This window comes from Nomascus leucogenys, chromosome 1a (genome assembly GCF_006542625.1).
Source record: "Nomascus leucogenys isolate Asia chromosome 1a, Asia_NLE_v1, whole genome shotgun sequence".
Classification (NCBI taxonomy): Eukaryota; Metazoa; Chordata; class Mammalia; order Primates; family Hylobatidae; genus Nomascus; species Nomascus leucogenys.
The window spans coordinates 29,229,046-29,246,019 of NC_044381.1; the positions used below are offsets into that span (position 1 = coordinate 29,229,046).

At 38.1% G+C, this 16,974-nt stretch overlaps 1 protein-coding gene across 4 annotated transcripts in view; it reads right to left on the bottom strand.

Annotated features, from left to right (window-relative positions):
* Positions 1-16,974, bottom strand: part of SLC44A1 (solute carrier family 44 member 1) — a 201,939-nt gene that overhangs the window by 91,341 nt on the left and 93,624 nt on the right. For all 4 annotated transcript variants that reach the window (XM_030826507.1, XM_030826457.1, XM_030826551.1 and 1 more), the window contains one exon: positions 11,679-11,815. In XM_030826507.1, coding sequence (XP_030682367.1) covers positions 11,679-11,815 — 137 coding nt within the window. The remainder of the gene's footprint in view (positions 1-11,678; positions 11,816-16,974) is intronic.

The window sequence follows — 16,974 nt, forward strand, 5'->3', positions numbered from 1 at the left end:
ATTTGGTCAAATACTTTATTATTAAATAAACAGAATAGCTTTGCATTTGTATTATGATGATACTGAACTTTTATATTGTACCACCATGGAAAAAGCTTAAAATATAATGTGAACAGCAGACTGCAACACTGAGTTAATTATGGAAAAGGCATGTGACCATATGAGAAGGAACTGGAAGGGAATATAGAAAAAAGAATATAGCTTGATTTAATGGGACAACAAAATTGGGAGCAAATTTATTTCATTTATATCTTGTCCTATCAATCAAAATAATTTTTAGAAAGGCACAAACCACCATTTAATTTAACAATGCTGCCCCAAACCAGCAAAAAACCTAAGTGATTAAATATGTGAGCCTTAATAGCATACTGAAATGAGTGCATGTAGCATATATTTTATATAACGATAATCTGAGTAATCTGACAATGCTAAATATTTTTAAAGCGATAATTACAAGTTACATGGCACTGTTCTTCAAGCTTTTCAAGCTTAAGGTAGGCTCAATAAGAAACTAAGTTTTAAAAATTGTGCTTGACCATTCTTTTCCATTTTAATGATCTATTTTTTAAAAAGCTAAGCATGAATATTAAATATTTAAATCTTCTAAGAGTACTGTCTTTCATACTTGAATATAATGCCACTAGATTACATTTATAGCAATTTTGCAGAAAACATGACAACAAAGGCAAGCAAACATTTTAGAATCCTGAAATAGCTAGGAGTCTTAGTATAGAATTGCTCATGAAAAATAGCAACTGTGCCAATAAGTGCAGAGCACCCAATGTGATTATCAACTTCCTGATCTGAATTCTCAACTTATTTCTTTCAGAGTCCAAGATGGAATCGATTTGCACAAAACAAAAGGCCCTAACTAAAGCACTTTGTGTCAGTGCTGCCAAATACACTGCTTCATCTGAATTCAGTTAGCATAATCTCTATCCCCACCCTTTCTTCATTTAAAAAAGGAGGTCAGCAGGTGCAACGGAGTTCAATTTTATAAATACTTTCCCAGGATAATACTCAATGAAAGGATAATAGCCTTATCTCTGATGGTATTCTGGGACACAGGCCAGTACTAAATAGATCCTGTACTAAATAGATTAAAGGAAAAAGATCTTTACAATGTGTTAGTAGTAACAATCATAAGAAACCTTATACTGCTTCCTGCTCAAAGGGTTTATGAACAGGGAAGCCTCAATGAAGAACATTAAAACAATGCAGTAACAGCAAACATTTTACAACTGTTTTTCTTTTCATGTTCATTAGCTAAGGCATTTTCAGCTAACATTTTGAAGGTACTATGTGTTTCTTTGTTTTTGTTTTTGTTTTTTCAGTGAAAGTATAAAAAATACTTAGCACAAGAGGTTTGGATATAACCAGCAAGACAAAGTTTTCCTTCTAACGCAAAAGCAGGTAAAAATTATACATGAGTAATGAAAAGTAGAAAATTAAGAACAAAAGCTTATCTAAAGCACACCGGAGGCAATCCATGCAACTCAGCCGATGTTACTCAAAGACTATCAAACTGAGTGATCTTAGGAACCTAACTTTAGTGTATAAACATTTATCATGGCAAATAGTTGCTATGGCCCCCAGAATATTTAACTACTACAATTTTTCAAATGCTGTATAATAGTCAATTATTTAGTCTTAATTTGTTATTCTTTAGCTCAGTATCAGTTATATCAACTCCCCTAAGAGGTATGTTTCCATCACCACACTCCAAACATTGCAGATGAAAAAAAAAAGTAATACTTCCAAGGCCTTAAACACAATCACTGGCATATTTAGAAGTGGAATTCTTTGCCCCTAAGCTGCCATGCTTCCTTTGTACCATTGCTAATACTCATAATTGGGCAAGTATTCAATAAACTCCTGGGCCAAAAAACATACGTTCTACAGATACCTCAAAAAGAACATCTTTGGAGAAAAATTAGTTCCACCATGTACTTTCTGATTTTATATTTTCTGTCCTGGCTAATGGTTCCATCATCCGTGAAACATACAAGTTATCCTACATCTTTTTTATCTACTGTTTTCCTATACCATTCAAGAGATACCACATCCTGACATTAGACCTTCCTATGTTATCTCAGACCTTCATGATCTCCTACTGTGTCAGTTAAAATACTGTAAAGTGTTTCTCATCTCCATTCTGCATATAGCCATCAGAATGGTCTTTGTACAATGCAGATTAGTCATATCATATCCCTATCCTCAGGATGAAGTCCAACTATCCTGGATTCAAGGTCCTCCTAAAGCAGGTCTCTACCTAAAACTCCAGACTCATCTCAACATAATAAACAACATACAATCAATGCTTGCTGTTTAACAAGCTTCCAGGCTTTCACACATGCTGTTCCCTCTGCTTGTGCTGTCCTTTCCCAGCTAGCACCTGAGTGTTGACGTCTGAGCAGAATTTCTACACACTATTCAAACTTCATCTCTTCTGTCAAGCCTTCTCTGACCCACCCAACAAAGCTATTTACTACTTAGCTCTATGATAAAACATGGCATATTCTTTTGTAATTTTTTGTTTATATATCATCTCTATTTTTACAATGTGAACTCTTTGAGAACTCGAACCTTATGCCTTTGAAATGTCTGGAACCTATATTTCCTGATACACAGATGTCATCCAAAAGCCTTCTGTTGAATAAAACAGATATCCTGAGTGGAGATAAAATGAAATAACTGCTTTTAATATGTTTTGGTGTTATATGTTATATACAATGTTCGGATGCTTTTCACCATTTGCTACAAATATACTACCTAAAACAACATTCCTCAATCTTGGTATTATGACATTTTGTGCTGGACAATTCTTGGTTGTAGGGGGCTGTCCTGTGCATTGCAAGATGTTTAGCAACATCCCTGGCCTCTATCCACAAGATTCCAGTAGTCTCCACCCCAGCTCTCACACAGTGTGACAGCCAAAAATGTCTTCTCCAGACATTGCCAATTATCTTTGAGGAGGCAAAAGCACTTTTAATTGTGAACCAATGGTTTAAAACATCACATTATTTGAAATAAAGATACAAAACAAAGAGTTTCTATGCTGGGGGCTAATTTTTCTTGCTTTAAAATTTTGTTTAATTTACCACCATAATGATATTTGTAGGATAGATTAAAATTAAGGAAAAATATTCCTTAAACCATGATTTAAAAATTTGCAATTAATAAGAAAGTCTCTCAATGCAGAACAGTTTTTATTATGAAAGATTTCCATTGCCTTGTGATGTCTAATGAATTTAACCTCTTTTTCACTAATTAAGAAACACTATTTATATGCTGGGAGAATGGAAGATAATTTTCCAATTTTAATTCCTAGTAACCCATGAAAAATATGGACATATTTGCAATTCCCAAGCAGCATCCACCTACAGAAATTAGCCAGGTAAGAACGTGGCATTGTCTGTCAACCACGGTTAGCACACACTAGGCACACATAATAAATATTTGATGAGTGAATTAATTTTGAACATCTACGTACAAGACTTCTACTAGGTGTTGTGGAGGATAAGGAGAATTCTGACTCAACTATACTGCAAACTCCTTAAATGTGGGGACTGTACTTTGTATCTGATGCACACACTTAATGAGTACTAAGTATTTGGTGAATGAAAGAATTAGTTTAAACTGCATTATCAAACGTAAGGATTTTCCTTCTCTTTAAACAACCAAGCAACATTGCTGATCTCTGACTTGGAGACAATTAATTCAGTTGCTTGAGTTGATCATTTCATTCATTTATAAATGATATCAAGTCAAATCTTTTGACTTACTGTGCCAAAAAGAATACATAATTACTCTGGGGTTTAAATTTTATTCATACTGACTGGTAAGAAAAAGGGTAATATACTGATCATCTATTGATACTGATTAATCATCTATTGATACTGATTAATCTAACAACCAGATAACAATAATCAAAAAGACTTATTAGTATTCACAATTAGCATTATCTGAATGGATCACATAATCTGTTAAAGTTTTTAATGGCTAAACAGCAATCATTAAGAAAACACAAGCTTCATGGCTCTACTCAAAATGTGAACACTGTCTCAAGGGCAGGTTATAAAGCTCTCAAATTTTTTTCAAAATATAGTACATTGAAGAAGCACTCATAAATGGGAGTGCTTTTTCCACATACTATAAATGGGAGGCAAACAAAAGGAAAATAAGATTTCTGCCAGACTTTACTACTGTGTTAGGGAAGATAAAACATGTATTATAAAACACTTTGATAAGAATAATGGAAAAGGTAATAACAATTCCAAGTGAACTAGTAGCACTGAGAATCTATAGTCAGCCCCTAACTTACTCACAGGTTATGTTCATTTCTATTTATTTATGTATTTATTTATTTTTTTTTTAGAGACAGGGATCTTGCCATGTTGCCCAGGCTGGCCTTGAACTCCTGAGCTCAAGTGATCCTCCCACCTTGGCCTCTCAGTAGGCTGGGAATACAGGCACGCATCACTACATTTCGAAGATTGTGCTCATTTCTAAACTGCCGTTTAGAATTTAGATAGCAAGTGCAAAAATCAAAACAATATGCAAAGCACTGGTGCAGTCCATGGCCTACAATAGCTACCAATAAATGGTATGTTGAAACAAAACTCAGGGCTTAAGTCTGATGTTTCTATTCCAATTCAGATGCCCGTGCTGAACAATGGGGACAGTGGAGTGAAGTGAAGGATCATCTATGGACCAGAGATGCTGGATCAGAATTAGAGGGGGGAGAGAAGGGAGAAGAACTGTCTGAGCAGGCATTGTCTTCCCCTTCCCTTCACCACCTGTCTTGGTATGGCTGGGTTGAGATGAAAGCTGAAGGAGGGAGATTCTTCTCTCCCACTACAATGTACATAGTTCCCTCTGATCCACGGGAATACATTCCAAGACCCCTCGGTGGATGCGCAAAGCTGTGGATAGTACCAAACCCTCTATATGCTATGTCTTTTTGATCTGATAACTGATAGGGCTACTAGGAGACTAACTGGTGGGTAGCATACACAGTGTGGATATGCTGGACAACGGGATGATCTGTGTCTGGGTGGGATGGGGCAGGTCCGTGCAAGATTTCATCATGCTACTAAGCAAAGTGCACAATGTAAAACTTATGAATTATTTTTGGAATTTTCCATAAAGTATTTTCAGACTGCAATTGACCATGGGTAACTGAAATCGAACAGTAAAACTATGGATAAGGGAGAACTACTGTATGTGTTACTTGAATTTGCAAAAATAATGATAATAAGGAGGAAAGTAGCTTGTTCATCAGACTGAAGAGAAGGAAAGTGAAAGTAAGATGGAATTCATTCCCTGCTGAAAATAAGAACTCAGACGAGAGCATTCACCAGATGGTTTCAGTTTTCTCTGTAGGGCATAAGTTTAGGAAAGAGGACAAACAAGAGGGCTTAAGAGAAGAAGAGATACGAATAATCACTTGGATAGTATGTATAAGGGAGATAAATGAATGAATAAAATGAGTTATTTAGAGATGAATAAAAAGAACTGATTTCACAGAAATACTGGTTAGATTGGAGAACAATTCACCTGCTGGTGTCAACTCACACAGATACAGAATTGAGGATAAAGTGTTCTGTGAGAATGAGAAATTATTAAGTGGCAATAGAGGAGAATAGGGAAATCCAGCCCATCATTCTTTCAAAAAACATTTATGGATATCTACTTATCTACTATGTGAGCCTCTATATTAGGGCCTGGATATTTCCCAGATGAATAGAGCATGAGCTTGCCCCTAGGAAATTCATACATAACTGCAAGACGTTTGATACTGAGTCCCTATGGTATTTGGCAACTTCAATTTTTTAAAGGCAAATTTTAAACTGTTTTCTTCTCTAGCATTATGTATTTATAATATTTGTTATATGAATTATGAACCATAAAAATAAATGCACATTTGTACCCCTACCACCCAACTCATGTACTAGCATTCACAGTTCTTTTATTATTATATTCTTTTTTTCTTTTTCTTTTTTTTTTTTTTGAGATGAAGTTTCATTCTTGTTGCCCAGGCTGGAGTGCAGTGGCACGATCTTAGCTCACTGCAACCTCCACCTCCCAGGTTCAAGCAATTCTACTGTTCAGCCTCCCAAGTAGCTGGGACTACAGGTGCACACCACCACACCCGGCTAATTTTTGTGTTTTTAGTAGAGATGAAGTTTCATCATGTTGGCCAGGCTGGTCTTGAATTCCTGACCTCAGGTGATCCACCCACCTTGGCCACCTAAAGTGCTGGGATTAAAGGTGTAAGCCATGCACCTGGCCAGCCCTCACATTTTTATATTTGTCTGCCTGTCTTTCAAAGCTCTTTGTAATATGACAGCATCTCCACAATACCAATCTAATTTCCAGCTATTTCTTCCAAACTCTCTATTGTAGTCATACTTGACAGGGGCATTCCACAAACTGTAAGTGCCCAAGAAAACAACTCCTTTTTCTTGTTTAAAAGAAACAAAGATTTGAGGAAATAATTTATTTGCCTAGTAAATACATTTCTTAAAACCACCACCATAGGAACCAAGAGCTTCTTCCCCTTTAATTTCTGGAGGTAATAAAATTTCATGTGAATGGATAGTTGTAAGTGCTAAAAAGTACTTTCAAATGTTGTCATGGAAACTTAAAATTCTTTGAAAAGGATTTATATTATCTTCTCATTCTAGTAAGAAACATGTTATATTGCCTTGCATCTTAAAATAAGGTATAAGATTAGCACTTAAACTGCTACTGCCTCAAACGGGACTCTTCTCTTTCATGAACTTAATAAAAATTATGATAAAATAAAGACAACATAAAATTACTACCTTAATCATTTGTAAGTGTACAGTTCAGTGACATTAAGTACATTCAAACTGTTGTGCAAGAATCACCACCATCCATCTCCAGAACTCTCTTCATCTTACAAAACTAAAACTCTTCACCCATTAGACAATATCCCCATTCCACTCTCCTTGCCACCCTGGCAACTATCGTTCTACTTTCTGTCTATATAAATTTGACTGCTCCAGGGTGGAATCATACAGTATTTGTCCTTTTGTGACTGGCTTACTTCACTTCGCATAATGTCCTCAAGGTTCATCCATGTTATAGCACGTGTCAGAATTTATTTTCCTATTTCTTATTGTGGTAAAAAATGCATAACATATAATTGACTGTCTTAACCATTTTTAAGTGTACAGTACAGCACTATTAACTATATGCATATTGTGGTGCAACAGATTTTTAGAACTTTTTCATCTTGTAAAGCTGAAACTCTAGTCATTGAACCACAACTCCGTTTTTCCCTCTCCTTCAGTTCCTGGCAACCACACTTCTACTTTTTGTTTCATGTAAGTGGAATTATGCAGTCTCTTTCTTTTTATGACTGACTTATTTGACTTAGCATAGTGTCCTCAATTTTCATGCAAGTTGTAGCATATGACATTCCTTCCTCCTTTTTTAAGGCTAAAATAATATTCCATTGTATGTATACACCACATTTTCTTTGTTTTTGTTTGTTTTCGAGGTTTTTTTGAGACAGGGTCTCACTCTATCACCCAGGCTAGAGTGCAGTGGCATAATCTCAGCTCACTGCAACCTCCTGGGCTCAAGTGATCCTCCTGCCTCAGCCTCCCGAGTAGCTGGGACTACAAGTGCATGCCACCATGCCTGGGTAATTTTATTTTTTGTAGAGACGAGATCTCACTATGTTGTTCAGGCTGGTCTTGAACTCCTGAACTCAAGTGATCTTCCTGCCTCAGTTTCCCAAAGTTCTGGGACTACAGGTGTGAGCCACCACGACTGGCAGTTCACCATATTTTCTTTATCCATTTATTGGTCTATCGACATTAGGTTGCTTCTACCTCTTGGCTATTGTGAGTAATGCTACAATGAACATGATTGTGCAAATATCTCTTTAAGATCCTATTTTCAATTCTTTTGGATATATTCTCAGAAGTGGGACTGCTGTATCATATGCTAATTTTATCTTTAATTTTTTGAGGAACCTCCATACAATTTTCCACAGCAGCTGCACTGTTTTACATTCCCATCAATGGTACACAAAGGTTCCAATTCTCTACATCCTCACCAACACTTGTGTGATTTTTGGTGTTTTTTTAATAGTAGATCTTCAGATAGTCTAGACATTAACTGCTTACCAGATATCTGATTTATAAATATCTTCTAGGGGTTGACTTTTCACTCTGTTGATTTTTGTCCTTTGATGTACAGTTTTAAATTGATGTAATCCAATTTACATATTTTTTCTTTTGTTGCCTGTGCTTTTGGTGCAATTTGGTGCTATCCAAGAAATTATTGCCAAATGCATGGCCACGCAGCTTTCTCCTACATTTTCTTCTAAGAGTTTTTGCAGTTTTAGCTCTTACATTTAGGCTCTTTCATGGACCTTTAACTAGCCCCTCTTAACTGATTTGAAAATTTCCCACTTAAGTTTGAATTATATATTAAAGATATTCCTCTCTGAAATTAATGATTGAGGTCTATATATGTGAGGCTAAAGGGTCTGTGTATTTTCTAACAGAAATATGCTGTAACAACATGCAGACATAGATTCTAATAAAAATTATTTGCTACTCTTGAATCAACTTGCACCTCAAATGATAGAAAGGATAACTGAATGGCCAGGTGTCTGGCTCATACCTGCAATCTCAGCACTTTGAGAGGCCGAGGGGGAGGATTGCTTAAGGCTAGGAGTTTGACACCAGCCTAGACAACATAGCAATACCTCACTGCTATATAAAGTAAAAAAATTATCTGGGCATGGTGACACATGCCTGTAGTCCCAGCTACTCAGGAGGCTGCAGCAGGAGAACCACTTGAGCCCAGAAGTACAAGGCTGCAATGAACCATGATTGTGCCACTGTACTACAGCCTAGACCACTGCACTTCAGCCTGTCTTTTAAGCAGGAAGAAAAAGAAAAAAATCAGATAACTTAAAAAGACAAAAGGAGGAAAAATAATGCAAAAAGCAGAGAAATAATTCTCTCAGTGATAAGGATAATATTGGAATTAAATCTTACCAGGTCTAGTTTTAAGTCACCAATTTAAACAGCAGCATAGGTTCTTTTGAGAAATTCAGAAATTTCAACTTAGGGTTGCTACTCAAATAAGGTATTTAGGCCCCTATACCAAAGGCTCTCTCTCTGATAGAATTTTATAGCTTTTCTATTTGCCTGTTAAAATTTTGTCTTCTCTATCCTCCATTGTTGTGCTTCTGGATGCTGTCATTTTTTATGGCTAGCTTATTGACTTATTATTCATACAGCTGGCACAAAACCCTAACGGTACCTTTGTAGCTAGGCACCAATTTAAGAAGTCTGTTTGCTGAAATAATGTTTATTCATTAATACATCTTGAGCACCCACTTTGTGCAAGATACAGTGAGAAATACAAAGCTGTAAAACCCACCAGGAGGGTCTTCTTAACTAGACCTGAACAGGCCAGTCGGTATCATATTCACTTAGAAGGATACCAGCCTGGAAACAAAGCACACCAGCAGGGGACCATAGGGCATTTCTCCTCCAGTGAACATCTCAGCAGGCCACACAGACAACAAGGACCTAGTTCTCTTCTAGCCCTCCAGATGACAGCTCAGGTTCAAGGGACCAAGACTCACATCCAGTGGGTTTGAGAAGATACGTTGGAAGACAGTTCAAGACTAGATCATAGCTTTGAATGATAGTATAAGACATACAGACTTTTATTTTTTACTATGGATAATTTCCGAGCAAGGGGTTAGCATTGATTAAAGCTCTAGGAATATTAATATGTCAGTAGTATGTAAGAGAGCTAAAACTAGAGAGAGACTGGAGGCAGAAAGACTATTACATTCCATTAGTGGAATAATAATATTAATAATTATAATGATAATAGCAGCAGCCAATAATTTTTCTTAGCAACTTAACATTTGCCAGATACTGTTCTAAGCTGTTTATGTATCAAGTCCTCATAACAATCCTATGAAGTATATTAGGTACGAATATTGTCCCTATTTCATAGATGTGGAAACTGAGGCAAGGAGAAGTCAAGTAATTTGCCCAGGGTCTCACAGCCAGTAAGTGGTAGGAGCAACATCTAAACCCAAAGAATCAGATTCCGGAGTATATGCTTTTAACCATTCAACCACACCACTTGTCAGAGTATACTCACATTGTCTAAAATTCTGGAAAAACCCTTAAGGAAGGGCTCACCCCTTCCTAAGAAACCTTATAATGATGAGGCTGGTAGTTCTGGTACGAGGCTCAGCAACAACACATGTGGAGATACAATATGGGAATAAAAAACGAGATCGTGAAGAGTGGTTGGCACTTCTTTATTCAAGTGCCTACCAAGTGTCCAGCATTCTTCATACATCATCTTAGTTAATCTTCATAACAACTTATGAGAGAGTATTATTTTTAATCCACATTTTTTCAGATGAGGAAACCTAGGCTCAGAGAACTTTTACCCTTTACCCTCATTACAGAGCAAGTCAGTGATAGTCAGCACTGGAATCCAGACCCAAATCAACCCATGTTATCCTATGCTGAGGGCATGGAACAATGGAACAGGGATACTGCCAGACTGGAAGGCTGCAGTCCTCCTGCCTTCAGCAGGCTAGCATCCTCAACTGGAAGACACTGGAGCCATGCTAGTGTGTGTAGAGCTATGGTTCCAGGTTGTCTATCCACCCAGCTAGAAGTTGTACCCACTGGATACTTGGGTCGGTCCTTGTTCCAAGCAACCAGCACCAGGCTGTGGATCTGGGCAGGATCAAGGCAGCTCTGAGGATTCCTACACACAAAATACAAGCATGAAACCTCAAGGAAATTCAAAAACATGGACCTCTACAAAGGGTGGTTAAAAAGACGATTCTCTGAAGAGAACCGAGGCAAGCCATGTGGACCTGAGGATGTTACCTAGAGATAAAATGCCTCAGAGAACAGAGCTAGATTTCAGGAAACTATGTTAGTTTTCTCAGCTAATTCCCCTATGTTTAGCCTCAAAGCTGCTCACAATTAATATCAGAAAAAGAGCTATGACAGAACATTAAATTTAAAAAGCAAAACACAAAACTATATACACACCTAGTCATTGAAAAACTACTAATGCTGGAATTTAAATTTCTCCTTCTTATTTTTTCTGAACTTTTCAAATTTCCTATAATATGCATATGTTACATTGCTAACCAGGGTTTTATATATATGTGTATATATATATATACACACACACAGACACACACACACCACACACACCACACACACACACACACACACACACATATTATTTCAATATATAAAATTTGTTTCAATTTATATATATGTGAATTGAAAAACTTTTAACCAATACTTGGAAGAAACAAATTTTACATAGAGTGGTTTAGTAATTTCCAAATACTCATAGACTACATCAAAGTCACCTGAGATATTTATTTAAAAAATACTAACTTCCAGAGCACAAAGACCCACTCAGTCAGAATTTCACTGGGTGGGGCCCAGGAATCTGGAGTTTAACAAGCTCCCTGGGTGACTATAATATTTTTTAGCAAGGAAGTCCAAAATTACTTCAATTATCTAAGGTTCCTTGATAATTTATTTAACACTAGGGCAAATTTATATTTAACAAAGAGAACAAGGTGACAGGTCATAGATTTGGATGGCCTAATGTCTCACCATTTATCTCTGCAAACTTCTGAACATCACTCAGAGTTTTCAGTTCTTGCCTTGGACATGCTGCTACACACAGTGCTACAGACTTAATCTTCCGGTTTATCAAGTCCAGGTTGCATGGATCCAAAAAGAATACATACCTAAAGCATGGAGAAAAAAACTGAGATATTATTTCACAAAACACATTGTGGCTCCCTGCATATTTGACTAAGCCTAGAGCAAAGAACATCTATTCCACATTCCTCCACGATAAAAATCTCATCATCAATACATTTTTTAAAAATTGCTTATAAACAGACTAACAGTGGGAATTGGGGAATTGTAGGACTTATAATTTTCATGATCTATTCTTCTAATATTTAAATGTTTGTATTGTGTACATGCTTATTTTATAATCAGAAATCATCTATTTTAGTTTTCTTCAAATCATTAATTTTTTCTTATTTTGTCAAACTTGTACCAAAAAAAATTATTGGAATATCATAATACTGCTATATAATATAGCACGAATAAGTTTACATATAAACAGTAAACTTTAGTTAATAAATATAATTCATTCATTATATATAATTCATATAAATAGAATTATATAATTCCAAAAATTAATATATATTATAGATATCAATGAATATATACAACTGAATATATAAAGTTAAATGGAGACAAGAGGGAAATACACCAACACTTCAACTACAGTCATCTCTGGGTGTTAAAATAAAGTGATTTTTAATTTATTTTACCTTTCAGAATCCACATCTTCTAGAAAGAATGCCAATTACTTTTGAACTGATATAACTGCAGTAAATATTGTTTAATAGTTTAAATACTGTCCATTACAGATAGACAAAATAATCCCCAAATCTGAAATTATACCCTTTAAGTCATGTATACTTGTATTTTAGGAAAGGGAAGATTAATTAGAAAGCACACTAAAGCATGTATTTTTAATGTTATAAAGTAGATGAGATGACAAAGATTGTAGAAGCTAACATTTGCTCAAAGAGAAAGTAAGGGCTAAACATTCTCAACTGAGATAAGCTAAGTGCAATAATACGGATCAAGGAAGGGAGTACAAGGAATGCTTCCACCTAAAATGAATCTCCAGCCAGGGTTCAATTCCACTGAGTCCATAGGAAGTTTTATAAAATCATGCACCTGTCAATAGCCTTTCACACAGTTAAACTCTGTTGCTATGCAAAATGTGGTTTCAAATCTGGAACAGGAAATATAATCTAATATAAAAATTAGGAGAACAAACTGAAAAGCAGAAAAGGTAAAGTCAATACATATGCTAAAATGGAAACTATAAAGGAAAAAAAAATAAGTAGGAAAAAAAGGAGGGCTACTACACAGAGGCCTTTGCAGATCAAGTAATACTGCACATTTCAGCGCAGCAAGGGGACTGGGAACCCGGCATGAAGGTCAGGTATAACTTACCAAACTAAAAAAAAAAAAAAAAATGTGTGTGTGTGACCCTATCCGTGACTCCAAACCCACTAATGTTCTATCTATACAGATAGAAGGAAAGAAAAATAGCCAGGAAGAAAGACGAGGTTTAGAAGTAGGTTTTGGGGACTGTTTCCATGGCTGATAACAAGGAAGCAGGGCACACAGAGAATTGTTTCTGGCAATTTCTGAGTAGAAACAAGCATTCTCTTACTAATTCTCCCTTCTTCTATCCTGGGCGTCTGACTAAGCATGTCTATGCCTGTGACCCTGCATAATGAATTGCACGAAGACAGATTCTGGACAGGGAACAATCAGGTCCTTGAGAAAAGTGTCATAAAACCTTTGAATCAACCACTACTGCTACCACTACCACCACCACCACCACCACTATCACTGCTACCATTGCCATCACCACCACCATCACTACTAAGAATACTTTTTTTTTTTTTGAGATGGAGCTCTGCTCTGTCACACAGGCTGGAGTGCAATGGCGTGGTCTCAGCTGACTGCAACCTCAGCCTTCCAGGTTCAAACGATTCTCCTGCCTCAGCCTCCTGAGTAGCTGGAATTACAGGTACCTACTACCACACCTGGCTAATTTTTGTATTTTTAGTAGAGATGGGGTTTCACCATGTTGGCCAGGCTGGTCTTGAACTCCTGACCTCAGGTGATCCACCCGCCTTGGCCTCCCAAAGTGCTGGGATTACAGGTATGATGAGCTATTGCGCCTGGCCTAATAATACTTAATGATAAAGACTTTTAAAAATGATAGCCAATTTTATTGAGTACTTACTATTTATCAGACACTGTATTAAACCCTTTACATGTATTAACTCATTTAATTCTCACAGTAATTCTGTTGTGTGTTTCTCTATGGGGCAGGAGGTGGGCAGTGGAACTGGGATGGGAGACAGGCATTGAGTACACAGTTTTAAGTGATGAACAATGCCTTGAGAACCATCTGGGGAAATCACATCACAGTAGAAAAAGAAGCTTAGGAAAAAGGAAAAAAAAAGCCAGAAGCTGCCAGGGCCTTGCTGCTGGGCCTAGTCTGGATCAATGACAACCTCTTGAGAATAGATGCACTGTCTGTCCTGTAGGCTTCAGCCTCTTCCAAGGGCAAAAGTATCCCTATTATATTTCTAACTTCTTTTATACCTTAAAACATATTCCTTTGATTTATGCTAGTGACTGGGCAGCAACCTTATCCCTTGCTTTAGTCAGACCAATGTGAACTTGCTTTCTGGTTCTCTCTTAATAGTTCTCTGACCTTGGAAAATATATTTATCCTTCTGAGCCTCAGTTTCCTTATCTGAAAAATTACATATCACCTATTTTATAGTTTGTTGTAATGTGATCAATAATATACATAAAGCAACTAACATAGTATGCACTCAGTGATTCGTGTCATTACCATTAAGAATACTATTTGTTTTCCATACATTTTACATTTCATAGTAAGGAACTAAACTCAACACTTTCTTATATGGGCATAAAACAGGGATACAATACTAACATTCAGTTTTCATTTAGAAAAAAAAAATCTGTGTAGGAGTATTCATGACTAAGGGTAAGGTCATTACCCTTGAGAACCAAGTAGGCCCCCAAAACAAATCCAGCACAAGGAAAACAAGAACAGGAGGGTGAGAAGAATGCTACCATGACTACAACACTGTAAAACTAACATTGCACATTTTTCAGCCCGTGTATATGGTTTGAAAAGATCTAAAAACTTATTTGAAATGGTATCTTAAAGAAATACACACTCACATACATCACATGTTTACATTCCGTATCTTACCTGCCCTCCATAGTCTAAGAACATATTAAGCTGGCCAGGCGCAGTGGCTCAAGCCTATAAACCCAGCACTTTGGGAGGCCAAGGCGGGCAGATTGCTTAAGGTCAGGAGTTGGAGACAAGCCTGGACAACATGGTGAAATCCCATCTCTACCAAAAACACAAAAATTAGCTGAGCATGGTGGCAGGCACCTGTAATCCCAGCTACTTGGGAGGCTGGGGCAGAAGAATTGCTTGAACCGGGGAAGTGGAGGTTGCAGTGAGCCGAGATTACACCACCGCACTCCAGCCTGGGTAACAGAGCGAGACTCTGTCAAAAAAAAAAAAAAAAAAAAAAAAAAAAGGATTCGAGTTGGGGAGCCAAGATGGCCAAATAGGAACAGCTCCGGTCTCCAGCTCCCAGCCCAAGCAACACAGAAGACGGGTGATTTCTGCATTTCTGCTTGAGGTACCGGTTTCATCTCACTAGGGAGTGCCAAACAGTGGGTGCAGAACAGTCGGTGAAGCGCACTGTGCGCGAGCCGAAGCAGGGCGAGGCATTGCCTCACTCGGGAAGCGCAAGGGGTCAGGGAGTTCCCTTTCCTAGTCAAAGAAAGGGGTAACAGACGGCACCTGGAATATCGGGTCAGTCCCACCCTAATACTGCACTTTTCCAATGGGCCTGGAAAACGGCACACTAGGAGATTGTGTCCCGCACCTGGCTTGGAGGGTCCTATGCCCACGGAGTCTCGCTGATTGCTAGCACAGCAGTCTGAGATCAAGCTGCAAGGCGGCAGCCAGGCTGGGGGAGGGGCGCCCGCCATTGCCCAGGCTTGCTTAGGTAAACAAAGCAGCCAGAAAGCTCGAACTGGGTGGAGCCCACCACAGCTCAAGGAGGCCTGCCTGCCTCTGTAGGCTCCACCTCTGGGGGCAGGGCACAGACAAACAAAAAGTCAGCAGGAACCTCCACAGACTTAAATGTCCCTGTCTGACTGACAGCTTTGAAGAGAGTAGTGGTTCTCCTAGCACGCAGCTGGAGATCTGAGAACGGACAGACTGCCTCCTAAAGTGGGTCCCTCACCCCTGAGCAGCCTAACTGGGAGGCACCCCCCAGTAGGGACAGACTGACACCTCACTCGGCCGGGTACTCCTCTGAGACAAAACTTCCAGAGGAACGATCACACAGCTGAATTTGTGGTCTCACGAAAATCCGCTGTTCTGCAGCCACCACTGCTGACACCCAGCCAAACAGGGTCTGGAGTGGACCTCTAGCGAACTCCAACAGACCTGCAGCTGAGGGTCCTGTCTGGTAGAAGGAAAACTAACAAACAGAAAGGACATCCACACCAAAAACCCATCTGTACATCACCATCATCGAAGACCAAAAGTAGATAAAACCACAAAGATGGGGAAAAAACAGAGCAGAAAAACTGGAAACTCTAAAAAGCAGAGCACCTCTCCTCCTCCAAAGGAACGCAGTTCCTCACCAGCAACGGAACAAAGCTGGATGGAGGATGACTTTGACGAGTTGAGAGAAGAAGGCTTCAGACGATCAAACTACTCTGAGCTACGGGAGGAAATTCAAAACAATAGCAAAGAAGTTAAAAACTTTGAAAAAAAATTAGAAGAATGGATAACTAGAATAACCAATGGAGAGAAGGGCTTAAAGGAGCTGATGGAGCTGAAAGCCAAGTATCGAGAACTACGTGAAGATTGCAGAAGCCTCGGTAGCAGATGCGATCAACTGGAAGAAAGGGTATCAGTGATGGAAGATGAAATGAATGAAATGAAGAGAGAAGGGAAGTTTAGAGAAAAAAAGAATAAAAAGAAATGAACAAAGCCTCCAAGAAATTTGGGACTATGTGAAAAGACCAAACCTACGTCTGATTGGTGTACCTGAAAATGACGGGGAGAATGGAACAAGTGGAAAACACTCTGCAAGATATTATCCAGGAGAACTTCCCCAATCTAGCAAGGCAGGCCAACATTCAGATTCAGGAAATACAGAGAACGCCACAAAGATACTCCTTGAGAAGGGCAACTCCAAGACACATAATTGTCAGATTCACCAAA